Here is an 18,886-nt window from a genome sequence, read left to right on the forward strand (position 1 = left end):
ACCTTTTCAACGCCTTAATTATTGCCAAAACTTCAAGGTCGTAGCTACAATAATTTTTTTCAGCAGCTTTCGTTTTATAGCTTAAATAAAATACCGGATGATAATTTAAATTGTGTCTTTGCATCAATATAGCGCCATATCCCTCCTTGCTTGCATCAGTATGTAACTGAGTTTGTAGTTTGGGGTTAAAAAGTTTTAAAACTGAGTTGTCACAGAGTTGACTCTTCAGAGCAACGAATGCATTTTCTTCAGCAGAGTCCCATTTGAACGTAGCATTTTTCCTGGTTAGGTCCGTTAACGGCTTTGCTAGAATTGCATAATCTTTCATGAACTTACGGAAAAATCCGGTTAATCCTAAAAAGCTCATAACCCCACGTAAGTCCTTTGGTTTTGGAAAATTCTTGACTGTTTTTGTTTTCTCTTCGGAGGGACGGACAGAACCATTTTCAATATTGTGTCCCAAAAACTCAATACTTTTACTTAAAAACGTACACTTATTCCACTTGATTAAAAGTCCATTTTTTTCACAAATGTTAAAAACTATTTTCAGTTTGTTCATAGCATCTTCGTCATTGCGTGCTGGAATAACTAAGTCGTCCATGTATACTAGTACTACACCTTCTCTTATGGCGTTCTGGAAAATTGTGTTTATAAATCTCTGAAATGCAGAGGGAGAATTACATAAACCAAATGGTGCCTTTTTAAACTCAAATTGGCCATCGGGTGTCACGAATGATGTGTATTTCCTATTTTTTTCCTCAATGTCCACATGAAAAAATCCATTTCTCAAATCTAGTGTTGTGAAAACCTTTGCATCATAAAGTCCTTCTAAAACCTCTTCTATATTAGGTAGTGGATATCTATCGCGTATTACAACTGAATTCAATTTTCTGTAGGTACCATCTCTTTTATGTGCCAATACTACTGGACTTGCAAAATCTGACGAACTCGATTGGATTATACATTCCTCTAACCATTCTTTTATTTGCGCATCTACGTTTTGCTTCTCCATCGGTGCTAGTCTTCTTGGTTTTTGATAAATTGGTTTTTCGTTCTCGAGATTAATTCTCATTGTCACACATGATGTTTCAATTTGTTCCGGATTGTACGTAGAAATTAATGTGTTTATTTCTTCTTTTAATGTTGAATTCGAAATGTGGCGTGTACTGTCTAATGTACTGGTCGCTTCCGCATATTTTACTAAATTCACCCTTGCCAACATCAGCTTTTCGTTCTGTTCATCAAATTTGTAAGGAAAACTTACCGTTTTCGATTAGTGTTTGAGATTTGGCACAGCAACTAGGCGATATGGCAGCACACATTTAGTAGTTTTTGACGATGGCATCCTAACATCTGGCAGCGATAATTTTGGCTTCGCTTTTTTGCTTTTTCCTTCTCCTGCTTCTTAATTGGCTACTGGCGGTGTGTGCACGTTTTTTTGGCTTGACAAGATATTAATAATTTATCAGTTCAAAATTTGAATAAGAATGTAATAAAATTTAATTGACTATATCCTTAACGAAAAAATACATAAACTTTTGCGTGTATGGAAATTCGTGTCTGTTTTTCATACATTTGTTGGTGCCGAAACCCGGGAGTTTCGGTTTTTATTTTAAATTAAATTGCGTTTTTGGCTTTTTTGGCGTTTTTATACGAAGAAAATATGGCTGCCCTAAATAGGCGTACGGCTGCGTGGTCATCATTAAAGCGGGTAGCTGCAAAAATAGTGGCGGATGACTACGTTGAGGATGGCTTTGGTATGCAGCAAGATCGTGCAACATTGCAGGCACATTTCGAAAAACTACAAACTGCACATGGTGAGTTGGTGGCGTTGGCAAGAGATGATACTGAATTATGGTCTCACATCAAGTTGTGGGACGAGGTGGAAGACTTATATAACGAGGCGTGCGTTGCATTGCGGCGTGAGTTGGCCCGTTGTGATGCACAAAATACGGATGCACCTTCCAATATGGCAGGCGGTGCTGTATCTTCCCAAGGCTTGGCAATTAAATTGGAACGATTGGCGGTACCCAAGTTTGATGGCACGATGCGCAATTGGCTGGCATTTAAGGACACATTCGAGACATTGGTACATTCGCAAGAGTTTCCAGAGGCATACAAGCTTGGCAAACTGCGAGAGGCAGTCCATGGTGATGCAGTGGCACTTGTCGGAGGCATGTACAGTGGCGGGTACGATGAGGTATGGGCTGCACTGAAGGCTCGGTACGACAATCCGAAACAGTTGGCTGAAATACACGTGGCTAGGCTAATTGGCTTCAACCCACCACAGGCTGAGTCAACATCTGAGTTGCTCTCGGTGGTTGATACAGTGCGAGAGTCCTTGCGAGCACTTGCAGTAATGAACCTACCTGTGGATCAATGGGATGCATTGGCGGTACCCATTATAGTGGCCAAGTTACCAACAATTACGCAACAGGCATGGGGCATGAGCCGCACAACTAATCAAATTCCTCCTTTGGCAGATTTGCTTGCATTTTTGGAGACACGAGCTCACAGTCTAGTTGGCACTGTTTGGCGAGCAATGGAGAGCAAACCAAAATCTGATGGCAAGACCGCTACACTACAATATCGTGGCACATCTCAGGCTGATTATAAAAGGCCAGGCTCACGTTTAATGAGGACAAACCTAATAGCAACTACTTCAGGCCACTGCCAGTTTTGCAATGACGCATCGCACCAAATAGGCAAGTGCACCAGGCTATTGGCTTGCTCACCAGCGGAGCGCTTCACACTGCTTAAAGGCTCGAATCTTTGCTTCAATTGCTTGAAACCTGGACATTCTACTAAGGCATGTGGCTCAACTAATTGTCGCATATGCAATGGCAGGCATCACACTCTACTATGCCGAAGTTCACCAGCGCAGACTCCTCCTTTGCAAGAGTCCAAACAGCAGGCACAAACTACACCTCAGGCACCAGCGAAACCGAACCAGGCTGGCATCCCACCACGTGTGCATCAGTGACTACACCATCCAATGCAGACATTCGCTACTATAGGCAATCGGGTTATACTCTTGGCAACAGCACAAATACGCATCTTAAATGGCTTTGGCGATATCGACTCGTGTCGAGCTCTATGCGATCCAGGCTCTCAGGTAAGTCTAATGAGTACGCGATATTTTAATCAACTGGCTCTGCGGAAGCAGAAAAGTGCATTGCAATTACAAGGCGTTGGCAGTGGCAATCGTTCATATACTAATGGCCGGGCAGTCTTGCGCATATTTTCGACTGTCAATGCTTCATTTGGCTTGGATGTTGAATTCTACATCATCAACAAAATTACCTCAGCAATCCCTGTGGCTCCAATCATGGAAAACTGTTGGCAGCATTTACGCAATTTGCCCTTGGCAGACCCGAAATTTGGCGAAACTGGTGTTATAGATGCATTGCTTGGCTCAGACGTATGGGGCCAATTGTTGGCAGATGGCATAGTTCGTGGCGAACTTGATGATCCTGTGGCACAAAATACGCAATTAGGCTGGGTTGTATTCGGACCAGCTGAAGCAACCGTGCATAACTACAAGGCGGAACAATCTATGGCATTGCGTGTGGAGGCGCCTGATGAGCGAGTTGATGACCTTCTACACAGGCTATTTGAATCCAAAGAAATTGACATGGCTAAAGGCGATACACTAGCAGCAGTTGATCTTTGCGAGTGCATTTTCATGAGCACACATAAGCGTTTTGATGATGGCAGTTATTGCGTGCAAATACCATTTACACCAGATGCTCCACCACTTGGCAATTCACATCAGATGGCACTCAGGCAATTTCACCAGTTGGAACGAAAATTGGCATCCAACTCAGAGCTCAGGCAAAGATATGTGGCTTTTATGCGCGAATACGAACAACTTGGTCACATGCACCCTATTCAGCATCACTCAGGCGACACATCTCAGGCATACTACATTCCACATCATGCAGTCATGGCAAAATTCCGAGTCGTATTCAATGCTTCCGCAAAAACATCGAATGGCATATCATTAAATGATACACAACTCGCTGGCCCCCCAATACAGGATTTATTACTTAACCTTTTGCTTCGCTTCAGGCAGCATCGAATAGCATTCACAGCTGATGTGGAGAAAATGTTCAGGCAAGTCAAGGTTGACGAGAGGTACAGGCAGTGGCAACAGATCCTCTGGCGGGAATCATCCGATCAGCCCATTCGCACATATCAATTGGCTACCGTTACATATGGCACAACTAGTGGCACATATTTGGCTGTTCGCGCTATGCAGCAATGTGGCAGAGACAACTCTTATAAACTCTCAGATGAAGTACGAGCTAAAACTGCTTTGCATCCTGAATGATTTCTACGTAGATGACTACCTTAAGAGTACACCTTCTATTGGCATGGCGATTCAACTGGCGGCCGATGTCTCATCTGTTTTGGCAGACGGTCAGTTCCATCTCAGGAAATGGAAATCGAATAGCGCTGAAGTCTTGGCACATCTTCTTGGCGATGCTGATCCATGTCAGCTTAATCCGCACTTGGCAGAAACTACTGTTCTTGGCTTACACTGGGATCCACTCACTGATGAACTCTTCTATCAGGTCAGCTCTTATGATGCACAACATCTTACGAAAAGGCAAGTGCTTAGCGATGCCGCAAAATTTTATGATCCAATTGGCATGTTGGCACCAGTCATCATTACGGCTAAACTTTTCATACAGAAACTCTGGCAGGCAAAATTGGCATGGGACGACCCATTACCACTTGAACTGTTGCAAGAATGGCTCATATACCGAAGGCAGCTGTCCCAACTGGAGGCAGTGCGAATACCGCGTTGGATAGGCATGCAACCCGGATATCAAATACAACTTCACGGCTTCTGCGATGCTAGTGTCAAGGCAATGGCTGCAGCACTCTATTTGGCAACAAACCACAATGGCAGTATCACTAGTCACATTATCGCATCAAAAACTAAAGTGGCACCATTACATTCGGTAACAGTACCCCGATTGGAACTTTGTGCTGCGCAATTGTTGGCTACTCTTTTACACGAAACAAGGCAGGCTTTGCATTTGGAGCACGTACCATACACTCTATACTCCGACTCAAATATTGCTCTATGTTGGCTACGCAAAAACCCATCACAATTAAAGCAGTACGTTGCTAATCGCGTTGGCTGTATTCAATCGATGACAGATATCAGGCATTGGCATCACATTCCTACCAAACATAACCCAGCTGATTGCGCCAGTCGTGGCATATTCCCTTTGGCGTTGCAAAACTACGCATTATGGTGGCACGGTCCTAATTCAACTGATTATTCAATCAATGAGCTGCACCACTGTGCACCAGCAGAGCTGGCAATAATGGAAGGCGAGTTAAAACCAGTTAAGGTAAAGGCATTGCAGGTAATAGGTCAACCCGCATTACAGACACACTACACTGCTGGCGACGAATTGGTCGTCATAGATCTGTTGGACCGGTTCAGTCATCTTGGCAAGCTATTGCGCACTACTGCATACATATTGCGTTGCAAAAAGGCACATCATCGTTTTCGTTCGCATACACATATCTGTACAGGCGAAATGGACATTGCTTTAAATCACCACATCAAGGCAGAACAAGCGAAATATTTCGCAGCGGAAATCAAGCAGCTGAAAAAGGCACAGCCCATATCCACATCCAGCAAGATCATTGCACTGAGTCCATTCATCATGCTAACGTACTGGCGTCAATCAAGCCATCACGTCGCCTTAAGCGTCTAAAACCTTGTGACCTTTGGTTGCAACCTGTCCGAAATGCGTGATTGTTTAGAATCGTTAAAAAATAATGATACTCCTTCAAAAATACTGAAATTTCCACCTATATTTATTGTAAGGTACATTACATCATGCCCATAATAGATGTATTAAACGAACTTAAGCCTAATCAATTTAACTTAAAAGTACTAACTCCAAGTCTAGTAAGAGTTCAACCTTCTTCATCTGACTCCTACGTAAGCATTGTAAAACAGTTAGAGCTCAAAAATACAGAATTCTACACTTACAAACCAAAAGCTGAACGAAGCTTTAGAGTCATATTAAAAAATTTGCATCACTCAACCGCAATTGATGAAATCAAAAATGTACTTCTGGAGCTTGAACATAAGGCTGTAAATGTTTGGAACATTAAACGTAGAAAATCAGGAGAACCTCTTCTCATGCTTATTATCGAACTTGCTCCAAACCTAAACAATAAGGATATTTACTTAATTAAACTCTTGTACACTACAGTTATATTCGAACCATCTGACTCAAACCATGAAATCCCTCAATGTGCAAACTGCCAGCACATAAGGATACTGTCACCGCAAACCCAAGTGTATCAAGTGCGCTGGAAACCATGTTTCTGTAAATTGCGAAAGGAAAAGCAGATCCAATGATGTCAAATGTGTGAGGGAAATCACCGTGCCAACTGCAAAGGATGTCAAATCTACAAAAACATACAAAAAAAATGAATCCCCAATTACGGCTTAAAGCAGCGGAACTCCAAATTAAAGAATACCCTTTTTCTGAACTACGAACTTTATCACATAATGCATCACAATGGTAAAGCAAATGGTGGCCCTGCGATCCTCATAAGGAAATCGATGAAACATTATGAAGTAAAACCATATTGCATGAAAGAAATTCAGGCAATAAACATTGTATTACAAACTAGAGAAGGCGACATGACTTTCTAATCACTCTATAGCCCACCGCGTCACAGTATTTCGAAGAATATGTACATATCATTTTTTCAGTTGATTGGATCTAGGTTTCTAGTAGGGGTTCTCGCCTAATATCTTCAAAAGGAAGACAACTTTTCGAAGCAATTAATGTACTCAATCTCCACACAATTTCAAAAGGTAAACCCACATACTGTCCAACGGATAGAAGAAAAATACCTGACTTAATTGATTTTGCAGTAGCAAAGGGGGTATGTATCGAGACAACTACCTGTAAGTCCAATTTCGACTTGTCATATGACCACTCGCCAATAATAATCACTCTCAATGACTCTTGTGAAATTATGGAAAAATATATTCTTCATAACAAAAATACTGATTGGAACAGTTATCATGAACTAATTACAATTGGTTTAAATACCGAAGTCCAGTTAAAAATTGAATTTGATGTGACTGAAGCAGTAGCGCATTTCAACTCATGTGTCTAAATGTCTGCCTGGGAATCAACTCCTCCATTTTCAGAAAGTGTTAAGCAAAAATATCCATTTAACATAAGATACCTAATGAAAGAAAAGCGTAGGATGCGAAAACATTAGGAAAAAGCGAGATTCCCTGCGGACAAAACTAGCTAAAACAAACTATGTGAACTCGTTAAAGTCATTCTTATAAAGTACAACAATAATCGCACGTCCCTTTACCTCCAAAACCTAAGTGCTTCATGTGATACAAAATACTCCCTCTGGAAAGGCATAAAAAAGAACAACAGACTGATTGTTTATCAACCACCTATACGCAAAATAAACAACTCATGGGCTAAAAGCGATATTGAAAAAGCAGAAAGATTCGCGTCACATTTGGATCAGGTCTTCAAACCAAATGATAATCAAAATGTGCCAGGTATCATGAAACAAAAATATTTCAGGTATCATGTTAAAAAAAATATAATTTCATATAATTCCATTGGTCAGCTTTTATGTCCGACATTATTAGCGTACTTGTAAGTTGTTTTTTTTTTAAATATATATATATATCAACTAAACAGAAATCACGCAAAGAACTTAATTTAATATGAATCCGATCCACCCTCATTTCATGATGGAGGAAAAGTCTCGAAATTTTTATAAAGAGAAAACCGAAAGTGGTACTATAGCTTAACACATTGAAAAAATAAACGATATGAAGCAGCTATGTTTTTAAGTCAGAAATGAGATAGAAATACTTAAAAAAAAAATTGAGTACCTTAAAGATTCTCCATTACCTGTTACACAAAAATCTAAAAATGTGCACAATCCAATTGTATATGAAACTGATGAAGATGAACTTGGGAAAGAAACGGAGTGGATCTCCAAGGAAAGACCCGCCAAGAAGAGAAAACCTGAACGCTCTCCTGACTCCATATCTCCTTCCATGTATAAAAATATGACATCAGTCTTTGCAAATAAGAATGTCTGAGCAGACCAAAAACCATTACGTCCACCTCCAATTATGGTCTCAGAAGGAATGAACTACTCAGATCTTCTTCTCATTATTAAAAACAACTGTAAAGAAGAATTTTCTATCAATCTTTTAAATACTACTTTGTACAAAATTAGTACATCTGAGGTTAACGACTACAGATCAATATTAAAAGCAGTATCTACGCAAAAAATTGCTTGGTATTCTTATGAAAATAAGCAACTGCGGTCGATAAAAGTAATAGTTAAACACCTTTCTGAATCATGTGACCTGTCTGACATTGTAACTGATCTGCAACAGAAAGGATTGAACATTCTAAATACGGTAAATAAGTGGAAGCCCTTCTCAAAAGACCCATTTTATAGTAGCTTTCTACAAGAAAGCTACTATAAAATATATAAAACTAAGTTGGAACAAAAAAAGCTAACTTTATTAATAATGTCAAGTTTACTAAAACTAATTATTTGGAACTCAAATGGTCTACTCAAACATTTTGGAGCACTTGAACTTGTTTTAGCAGCCATAGCAATAGATGTCTGCCTTATTGCTGAAACGCATCACACATCATTCACACCTCTAACTTAAAAGCTACGAGTTTCATCACGTAGTACATCTCAGTAAATGTGCTCGAGGAGCAAGTGGAATCTTAGTTCGGAAATCTTTTCAGTAATACGTGTCCAATATAATCTTCACAGAAGAAGCGATAACCACTCCCCTGTATACCTTACTTCATATGGTTCTCCTATAGTTAACAACGTGGCGACCAAAATTGTCAATAAGTCAACTGACTGGATTTACTTTAGAACATTCCTTTCTAATAATATTTCGGCTTCGACTTCGAAATATACGGTGAAGACGATGTGGAGTTTGAAATTATAGACGTTACAAGAAAGCTTCAACTAGCGGCGTGGTTAAGCACTCCTATATGGAAGAAATCAAACTATCCGCATAGATATCCAATAGCCATATTCGAACTACTACAAAAAAAACGTAAAATAAGGAAAAAGTGGCAACACAAGAGATGCCCAGCAGATAAACCAAATTTAAATAGGCTGACTAAAGAACTTACCTCTGAGATCAACCGCTTTAAAAATAATCAATTCAACTCATAATTGTCTGATTTGACAAATGATCGCATCACACATTATTCCTTGTGGAAATACACTCGAAATATAAAACGTCCAGCGTTACATAACACACCAATAAAGACCTTCACTAGCCAGTGGGCCAATAGTGATAAAGAAAAAGTTGAAGTTTTCTTTGAGCATTTGACAAAAGTATTCTCTGTTTTTGGTAGTGAGAATAGTGTTGAAACTTGTAATCTGGAAATTAATAGCAGAATCAATTTCCCGCCAACTAACGACCTTGAAGTAATGATGATAATAAGGAACAAACTTAAGCTTAATAAAACCTCAGGATATGATCTCATAACTGCAGAACTTCAAGAGAAGCCCCAGCTAAGTGCATAGTAAAAGTTACTAACATCATCAATTTTGTTCTACGATTGAAATATTTCCCTTCATTGTGAAAGGTCTCAGAAATTATTATAGTCCTTAAACCGGGGAAAGATGCAAACGATGTTAGCTCCTATAGGCCAAGAGTTCTCGAACCTGTGCTTTTAAAAATATTTGAAAAGATTATGCTCAAACAGATGTTTTACTTGAACAACAGCATACCTTTCCTATGCATCAATTTGGATTAAGGTGTAATCAGTCGACCATTGATCAAGTCCACAGAATCACCAATGTAATCAAAACCGCTCTGAGGAAAAGAAAATCTGTTCAGCTGTACTCTTAGACGTTTCCCAGGCTTTCGACAAAGTTTGGCATACAGGTCTACTAACGAAAATAAGAAACATTTTTCCGTTGGAGTATTTGGAATATATGGTTTCTTCTTACTTGTCCAATCGTTACTTCAGTGTTAAGCATGGAAACGATTACAGTGAACTCCAAAAAATCAACGCTGGGGTACCTCAAGGCAGTGTACTTGGTCCTCTGTTATATTTAATATACACACAGGATTTGCCAACGAGTTCAGCAACGTTTTCAGTGACGTTCGCGGACAATACAGCTGTCCTTGCGATTGGAGATGATGAACTAACAACAGCCAGGCATCTGCAGTCTTCTGTCAATGACATTACTGCTTGAGCTGATAAGTGTGAAATAAAACTTAACCACTATAAATCTGTTCATGGAATACAAATTCCACATTCTAATACGGTTAAATACCTCGGTATGACATTGGCTGCAAAGCTGAGATGGAATGAACATGTAAAAAAAAAGAGAAGTGAACTTAATATAAAATACAAATCAATAAAATGGCATATTGGAAAGAAGTCGAAACTGTCACTTTATAACAAGCTTATAATTTACAAACAAGTATTGAAACCAATTTGGACATATGGTATCCAGCTCTGGGGATGCGCTAGCAGCACGCATGTTGAAACCATACAAAAATTATAAAATGTTGTATTAAGGAGTGTGGCAAATGCACGATGGTACGTAAGGAACTCTGATCTGCATCACGATCTAGGGATAAATACAGTGATGGAAGGAATACAGCGAAACGCAGGAGTGCACGTGCAGCGATTGTACTCCCATCTGAATGATGATGCTAACGTACTGGCGTCAATCAAGCCATCACGTCGCCTTAAGCGTCTAAAACCTTGTGACCTTTGGTTGCAACCTGTCCGAAATGCGTGATTGTTTAGTATACATCGTCAACAAAACATCGAATATATTTTTGATTTTAATTGTAAGTAAAACTTTATTAATTATTCACCATATGGCAACCCTGTGAGTATGAGCCTTCGTCTTTTTACTATAAATAAATCAGAACTTCATTGATCGTCGAACGGAGTGGTCGCATTTTAAATCGTTGTTTTATTTTTTATTATGTCTTGTTGTTGTGACTAGCCCGTGTAGTACAGAAAAATCGCTCGTGCGCGTATTAATACTTTTATTAGACCCAAATCGTACACGTGAAGAATAAACTTTGCGTGATTTCTGATTAAATTCTTATAATTACGGATTAAAATTGTTTGTTAGCTTGTTATTATTATTGTTAGCTAGTTATTTTATAAAATTTATTTAATCAAATAAAATAAATTTATATAAAAAAAAACAAAAAAATATTAAACAAAGAATAAATTTTCTACAAGAGCCTTACCAATTGAAATTTTAAATTAAGAGATATTCTATTAATGAAGTTAGGGATGTAATAGCAAATTTAATAGTAAGAAAAGCTCCAGAAAACGATTTGATTACAGGCATGGCCCTGCAGCAGCTACCACCAAAAGGATTTGCATTTCACACTCATTTACTTAACGCTGTGATAATAAGGGAGTTTATTTCGCCACAGTGGAGGATAGCGCAATTTTCCATGATACCGAATCCAGGGAAAAGCATAGATGTCGAATCATATCACTTAATAAGTTTACTACCGATCCTGTCGAAAGTTATAGAAAACCTTGTTTCTAAAGCGTCTTACACCGATTATTCAACAAAACAGACTTATCCCTAACCATCAATTCGGTTTTCGTCAAAAACATAACACAATAGAACAAATTCATATACTGTAACGATACGGATTCGTCGTTTAATTTTGATGAGGTTTCACTTAGTCGCGGTCCGGTCGTTGCAATAAATTTGTTTCATAGACTAGTTTGAAAGCTAATAAAAGTCCAATTAGAAAATAAAGACGTTGTTTATTTTAGTTCAAAATGAATGTCTTTATTATAAAATTTATAATACTAGGTAAAATATAATTCTAGTCTACGTTGTTATAATTCTAAGCGATTACAATTGGTTGTAGGCAATGGCATCAAAATGCCGACGACGTTATATTCTGTGATACAAAAATTCTATCTTATGGGATCAAAATGCCGTGCGGCCTTATAAAATATAATAATGCAATGATTCTAGCCTATGCCATCAAAATGGCGTGCGGCGGTCTAAGTATAATAATATAATGTTTCTAGCTTATGGCATCAAAATATCATGCGACGTTATAAACTCTAACAATCTACAAATTCATCTAGCCTATAGTATAAGAATACTACTGGCGTAAAAATTTCTTGGCGACTTAGCTATGGAGTAGGTGTCTACTCACTTCGATGTGTTGGCGCTAAGTGATCTTTCATATAAAATTGTCGTCTATTTATATGAAAGTACCTTCACTTCATTAGTCGTACGCACAAACGCACCAGTGTAATTCTTCATGCGTACACAGTTAATTTATTTCTTGCCTAGCTGCTTGCATTTCGTTGTGGAGTAACGGCTCTGCCGTGATCTTGTCTTCTCTTGTGCTGGCTGTGCGTGTGGTGTTCGCTGCTACGTTTAAAAAGTAGTTCATTCAATTCATGAATGAAAGGTGGTGATTTTTAATATTTATATTTTCTGTTTTTAATAAAAATTAATAATAACTACTAAATAAAGGAAATATATAAATAGTAAATAAACTATGTAATTATTATTTATTTATTATTAATATTATATATTATTTATACATAATTATATTATATTACTTAATAATATATTACTTTATTTATTGTGATTATATATCCAAGTTATAAGTTTATGTAGAGCTGAAACTTTTACAAAATTCTGTCCTTACAAGACTTGTCAGACTTATCCATAGTGCGATAGATGGTAAGAAATATTGGACTGTGGCATTTGTAGATATTTCACAAGCTTTTGATTGAGTATGGCATGAGGGCCTACTCTTCAAACTAAAACTGAATCTACACCTTAATTTTTTCATATTTATTAAATCAATCCTCTCGACAGACTATACAGATATTTTATCAGTTGATAGTGACCCAATCCGTGCTTATACCAAACTACAAACCTGCCTTAGCAATGTTGCTTTCTAGATGAAAAATTGACGTATCAAACAAAATGAGTCAAAATATGTCCAAGTAACATTTACTACAAAACGTTCAACATGCGCGCCTGTTTTAATAAACAATACTCAATTACCACAAGCTGTAAAAGCAAAATACTTGGACATACATCTGAATAGTAAACTAACCTGGAAACCACATATATTTCATAAGCATAAAGCCTTGGGTCTCAAATTGCGAAACTTATTTTGGTTCCTCAGCCGAAATTCCAAACTGTCACTAGATAATAAGTTGCTTATATACAAAACTGTACTAAAGCCTATATGGAGTTATGGAGCCCAATTATGGGGTACTGCAGCAGACTCAAACCTGGCAATTATCCAGCACTTTGGTATATAACGAATGAACAGCTACATAAACAACTACGTATTCCGACAATCAAGGAAGAAATATCTCGTATTATAAAGAATTACGCTCATCGCATATGTATGCATCCAAACCCGCTGGTTACATACTTGATGTCCCTCTCCAACACTTTTACAGGGCTAAAAAGAAAAACATCGAGAGACGTTTAAAATATGTATATGTAGGTCATACACTTCTATTTTAAGTATATATGTATATGTCATTGGACATAGTCCATACGTGCCTTTCTTTTTTTAGATCGTGGTAACTAGTATTACGATTAGTTACCATTGTCATTCATATCCGACAGATTGTAATAAAATAAATGGATTTAAACAAAAATGCAACTGTTTCTTGAATGGTAATAATATATTCTTTAGTTTCTTTAGCTGAAAGCTTGTTTTGTTTGCTTTTCCAGACAGAAGTGTCATAGTTGTAATTTACTTTTAGGCCCAACGTAAAGTCGATAATACAATGCAGTGTAGAATATGTATTTTTAATTTGAAATAAATCCTTAAAATTTTACAGCCAAATCACTGGCCAGGCGCGCAAAAATTAGAATTATTTTCAGTGATAAAATATATTTACCTGTTTAACTGATATTTTAAAACACAACTTACAACCGCGCTATTAACGTTGCATACAAAAGTTCTCTAATTAAATTACACAATATTATTTTTCTACACGATGTAAAGCCAAACGATTTGTGTTGCAACCACCGTTTGTTTTAATACAGCAAATGACATACGCAATTGTGACTAAATAAATCCTATTTCTTACCTATAGTTCTACTTCCGTTCCAGGCTTTGAAGCAATGCTCGCAAGTTTTACTAAAAACTTTAACACTTTGTGGACTTCATGCAAAATATGATGAATAGCTTGATGCAAATCATGATACAAAACCAAAGATTAATTGCTGAGTTGCTAAGACCCAAATGAATGCATTCACAATATGCCATTGGAATGCAAACGGCTTAAGCCAACATTTACTGGAAGTAACCAGATTTCTAGTGAGTAACAACATCGACATTCTGCTTATATCAAAAACACAATTAACCTTCAAAAACTGTTTTCGAGTTTATGGATATAAGTTTTATGATATTAAACATTTAGATGGCAAAGCATATGGTGGTTCTGATATACTAGTTAGAAACACAATTCAACATTATGAAATCCAAAAGCATTGCCTTAAATATCTTCAGCCACATCTATTTGCGTAATTTCTGGTCTTACCAAAAAAAATTTTTTTTTGTTTTTTTTTTATGTATTATATAAACACAATCTGTAAAAGAACATTCAGTATTACTTATGAATATAAAATAGAATAAGATGATACGTAAACATGTGCGGGACACTCAGTAGTGTACACCGCTAGAGATTAAATTACAATTAATGATTATAATGATTACAATTACTAATTTAATGAGCAAATAGTTGGCTATAAATGTTTAATTTTAGTGAGTTTATAATTACGATTCACGTATTTGGGGTTCGACTTGGCAAGTCCGACGTAGAAAATCTTCTTAGTCGACGTGGATAATTGATATCTGATAACAGCTCATGTGCCAGTGAGTTCGGGTGGAGATCGCGCTGTGTAAAGTACTATTTGGTATATACCATGGAGCAGCCGCGCATAAACGAAGTATTTTTGATTCAAATCTCTGTAATATCGCTATATTAGATTTTGCAGCTGTTCCCCAGATCGAGACACCGTAGGTCCATATTGATTTTAAAATAACTTTATATAAAAGTATTTTGTTGTTCAGTGATAGTTTTGAATTTTGGGAAAGAAGCCAGTACATGGAGCGCATTTTCAGACCCAGTTGCTTGCGTTTCGTAAATATGCGGTGTTTCCAAGTGAGACGCCGATCAAGATGAATACCTGGATACCAGTGACGACGCGTGCTCTATCTGGAAGGGTGTGCGGCCCTTCTTTAATGTTGTTTTTACATGTACCACTTAAATTAAAATATATGAGATGTTTTATTAATAATAACTATATTATATTAGGCAACAGTATATTCGTAATATTATGTTAACAATTCATTAACAAAATAACATATTAAATAAATTAAATTAATAATTTATATATAAATTTAATATTATATCAATATGGAAGAAACAAAACTTTTCACATAATTCTCGTAACATCAAACCAACTTTTTTCAAACTAAAGAGTTTTAACTCAGAACCATACATGTTTATCCAGTGATCAAACAAAATCAAACCAACTTGCAACGTATAAATGTGCGGACAAGTACTCCGCACAGTAAGCGACAGTAATTCGTGGGTGCTACTGTTAAAAGGGGAGAGACGAAATGTGATAGAAATGTATGATGAGATGAGCTGCAAACTTCAGCCGCTCATGCAACCACTTTGGCAAATCATCATATTGGATTTGTATGCATGCAGTTGATATTTGAGTAGAACAGAAAATTACTCTCATACAATTCCCACTATATAAATCTGTATTTCTGATATTACGAACGGGAGCACACGCACATTATTTTGTTCATATGCAACTACGGTTTTTTCTGTGATTTGAGCTGCAAATATATGAGCACCACTAACAAGTATAGCAGCTAACAGAAGCAAATTGATTGAGTTTTCAGAGACAATTATATTTAATTGTTTTTGCTAAAACTTTAATCTTTAAAAATATATATATGGAAATGTAATAAATAATAATAATTCTTGATGTGAAGATACTTAATAAATTTATATATCTATGTTATTTGACATTTTGCAAATTATGTTAGGGTGTTCACCGCACACCTCCGCACCTTAGAGCAATCGTCACTGCTGGATACTTTACGTGATCAGATTGTGGCAATATGTTATTATTTAGTGTGACTGGTGGTTTGTGCAGATTTAGATTAATAAGCTTTAATGCGTCAATTGTTTAGCCACACTTGGATGCTGTCTAGGTTTGTTTGCAACTGACTAGTAGCTATTGTTGGGTCTTTGCTTTTAGCCATGATCAGTGTGTCATCAGTAAAAGTTGCGGAATACGTTAATGGATTAAGTGGTAAGTCAGCTGTGAACAGTATGTAGAGGGTTGGACCTAGTACACTCCCTTGTGGAACTCCGGCTTTTATCGGGAAGATTTTCGTATTACATCTATTTGCGTAATTTCTGGTCTTACCAAAATCGTCTCCTCAGCAATTTATTGTTCTCTTAACTTTGCCATTAATACTGATCAAATCAGGAAATTGTTTAATGATCTCGGTCCTGAGTTTCTAGTTGCTAGTGACTTCAATGCTAAACACATCTTTTGGGGTTCTGAGCACAATACTCTCAGAGGTCGTCAACTAGGACTTAGCAACAGCCTTGATGTTATTTGTTCGTATCACCCAACATACTGACCACCAAAATTAATCGGTTTCGCCATCATTGATGTCATGAAACATGAAAACAAAGCTGTTAAACCATTTTACGACTTGTGTTCTCCGGTTTTTTTAGGTCTGATGAAATTTAATATTAACTCAGAAAAGCAAAATAAAAGAAAATTATGAACTGGAGGAACTATAGAAGTGTCATTAATGAAGAAATAAGTAATAATTCAAATTTCAGATCACCCAAAATAATCGACAAGGTAGTTCATGACTTTTCTAACACGTTTAATAATGCTGTAGTGAAAGCCTATCAATCAAAAAGATCAGTCATGTCAAATATACTATTCCAATCAAACATTGATTATCTTATTTGCCTAAAACAACAAGCCAGACGTTAATAGCAAAGAATCTGAAAGTTTCAGAAATAAAAGTGATTCCAAGACCAGAAAAGGATCCAACTTTGACTTTATCATATAGACTAATAAGCCTTTTACCTTAGTTATCCAAAATCTTTGAGAAAATGCTGCTGTCAAATATTATGCCAATCATTCCTTAAACCAATTTTATTCCAAACCATTAATTTGGTTTTCGAACAGGACATAACAACTTCAGTATTGAACAATTTTACAGAATTGCTAAAGAAATACATAATGCCTTTCAGTACATAAAATACTGTTACGATGTTATTTGGACGTAGCCCAAATTTTTGATAAAGTTTGGTACGAAGTTCTGATGTATAAAATAAAACATTACCTTCCTGAAAATATGCATAAGCTATTGTATTCCTATATATCTTCAAAAAGATTAAGATTGAAATATAATACATTTATCTCAAACAAAATCGATATACACTTCCTCAAGGCAGCTGTTCTCTCAATACTCCCAATACAGTAACGAACAATCACGTCGTTATTACTTTCGAGGATGACACTGCAATTCTTTGTTCAGACAGTGACCACATGAGTGCACTGTCTCTTAAATAGACAGTCTCTTGGCTCATTTAAATCTATTGGAGAAGTGGTTAGCAAAATAGCTCATTTCAGTAAACGAAACAAAAAGTGAACATGTCACGTTTAATCTACGAAAAGAAACGTGCCCATCTGTTAAGTTTAATAACATCATTATATCTTAGTCAGATAATGTAAAATATTGTGGCATTCATCTTGACAGAAAACTGTTTTGGATTAAGTACATTAAAAGCAAAAAACTCAAATAAAATTGAAGTCACAGCGGCTTCATTGGCTTATTAATAAAAATTCTAAACTAAGTCTGGAAAATAAAGTCCTGGTATATAATTCAATCTTAAAACCTATCTGGTCCTATAGCCGAACAAAAATTTGAAGTATGTGAAAACGATCAAACGCAAAACTAGTGCTAAATGTGGACGCTAGTAACTTCGCAGTAGGAGCAGCTCTGCACGAGCTAGCAAACGGACAAATGCAACCATTGGGATTCTATTCTAAAAGGCTGACAGAGGCGCAGAAGAAATATAGTACGTATGACCGCGAGTTCCTTGCGATATATATGACGGTTAAATACTTCAGGTATATGATTGAAGGCAGGAACTGCACTTATTAATGGACCACAAACCAATCACATTCGCTTTTCTATAAAGACTAGAGAAAGCATCCGAATGCCAACTACGTCATTTGAATTACATTGGAAGCTGACAACAGATATTCAGCATATAGCAGACAATCAAAATTCAGTTGCAGTCGCTTTATCTCGAATTGAAAGTGTGGTGAACGAATCCAGACGACCACTAGACTACAGTAAATTGGCAAAAGCGCAAAAAATGGTCAAGAGCTGAACGAATTGTTGAAAAACCGTGCAGCATCATCTGTGGAATTTAAGTTGGTAAATCTGCCTTCAGATGATGTTTCTATATTCTGTGACTTATCCGAAGAGATAACAAGACCATTCATCATAAAATCATTCCGCAAGCAAGTGTTTGAAATATTACACACTTTAACTCATCTTGAAAGAAGAGCAACAGTAAGACTAATAAGTGATCGTTTTTGTTGGCCCAAAATGAAGGCTCAAATAAGTGAAGTGGCAAAAACATGTATTGCATGCCAATAATCAAAAATCCAACGACACAGTAGGATCGTGCTGCAGAACTTTAAAGCACTCAATCAACGCTTGGAGCACATAAACATTGACATC

The 18,886-nt window shown here is 37.0% G+C and overlaps 3 protein-coding genes across 3 annotated transcripts; all 3 read left to right on the plus strand.

The window, feature by feature from the left end:
- Positions 1–1,663: 1,663 nt before the first annotated feature.
- On the plus strand, positions 1,664–2,983 carry LOC119675289. The gene has a single exon (XM_038086483.1). The coding sequence runs from the start codon at positions 1,664–1,666 to the stop codon at positions 2,981–2,983; it is 1,320 nt and encodes a 439-aa protein (XP_037942411.1).
- Positions 2,984–2,995: 12 nt separating this feature from the next.
- Positions 2,996–4,333, plus strand: LOC119675290. Its single transcript, XM_038086484.1, has one exon. It carries the CDS (start codon positions 2,996–2,998, stop codon positions 4,331–4,333), a length of 1,338 nt encoding a protein of 445 aa, XP_037942412.1.
- A 43-nt stretch (positions 4,334–4,376) lies between these two features.
- LOC119675291 lies at positions 4,377–5,741 on the plus strand. Its single transcript, XM_038086485.1, has one exon. The coding sequence runs from the start codon at positions 4,377–4,379 to the stop codon at positions 5,739–5,741; it is 1,365 nt and encodes a 454-aa protein (XP_037942413.1).
- Positions 5,742–18,886: the final 13,145 nt, after the last annotated feature.

The sequence above is a fragment of the Teleopsis dalmanni genome, chromosome 2, assembly GCF_002237135.1.
Source record: "Teleopsis dalmanni isolate 2A chromosome 2, ASM223713v2, whole genome shotgun sequence".
In the NCBI taxonomy this organism is placed as follows: domain Eukaryota; kingdom Metazoa; phylum Arthropoda; class Insecta; order Diptera; family Diopsidae; genus Teleopsis; species Teleopsis dalmanni.

Excerpts from the sequence above, each read along its gene's own strand:
- LOC119675289 (XM_038086483.1), top strand. The coding sequence starts at position 1,664 with ATGGCTGCCCTAAATAGGCGTACGGCTGCGTGGTCATCATTAAAGCGG.
- LOC119675290 (XM_038086484.1), top strand. The coding sequence starts at position 2,996 with ATGCAGACATTCGCTACTATAGGCAATCGGGTTATACTCTTGGCAACA.
- LOC119675291 (XM_038086485.1), top strand. The coding sequence starts at position 4,377 with ATGGCGATTCAACTGGCGGCCGATGTCTCATCTGTTTTGGCAGACGGT.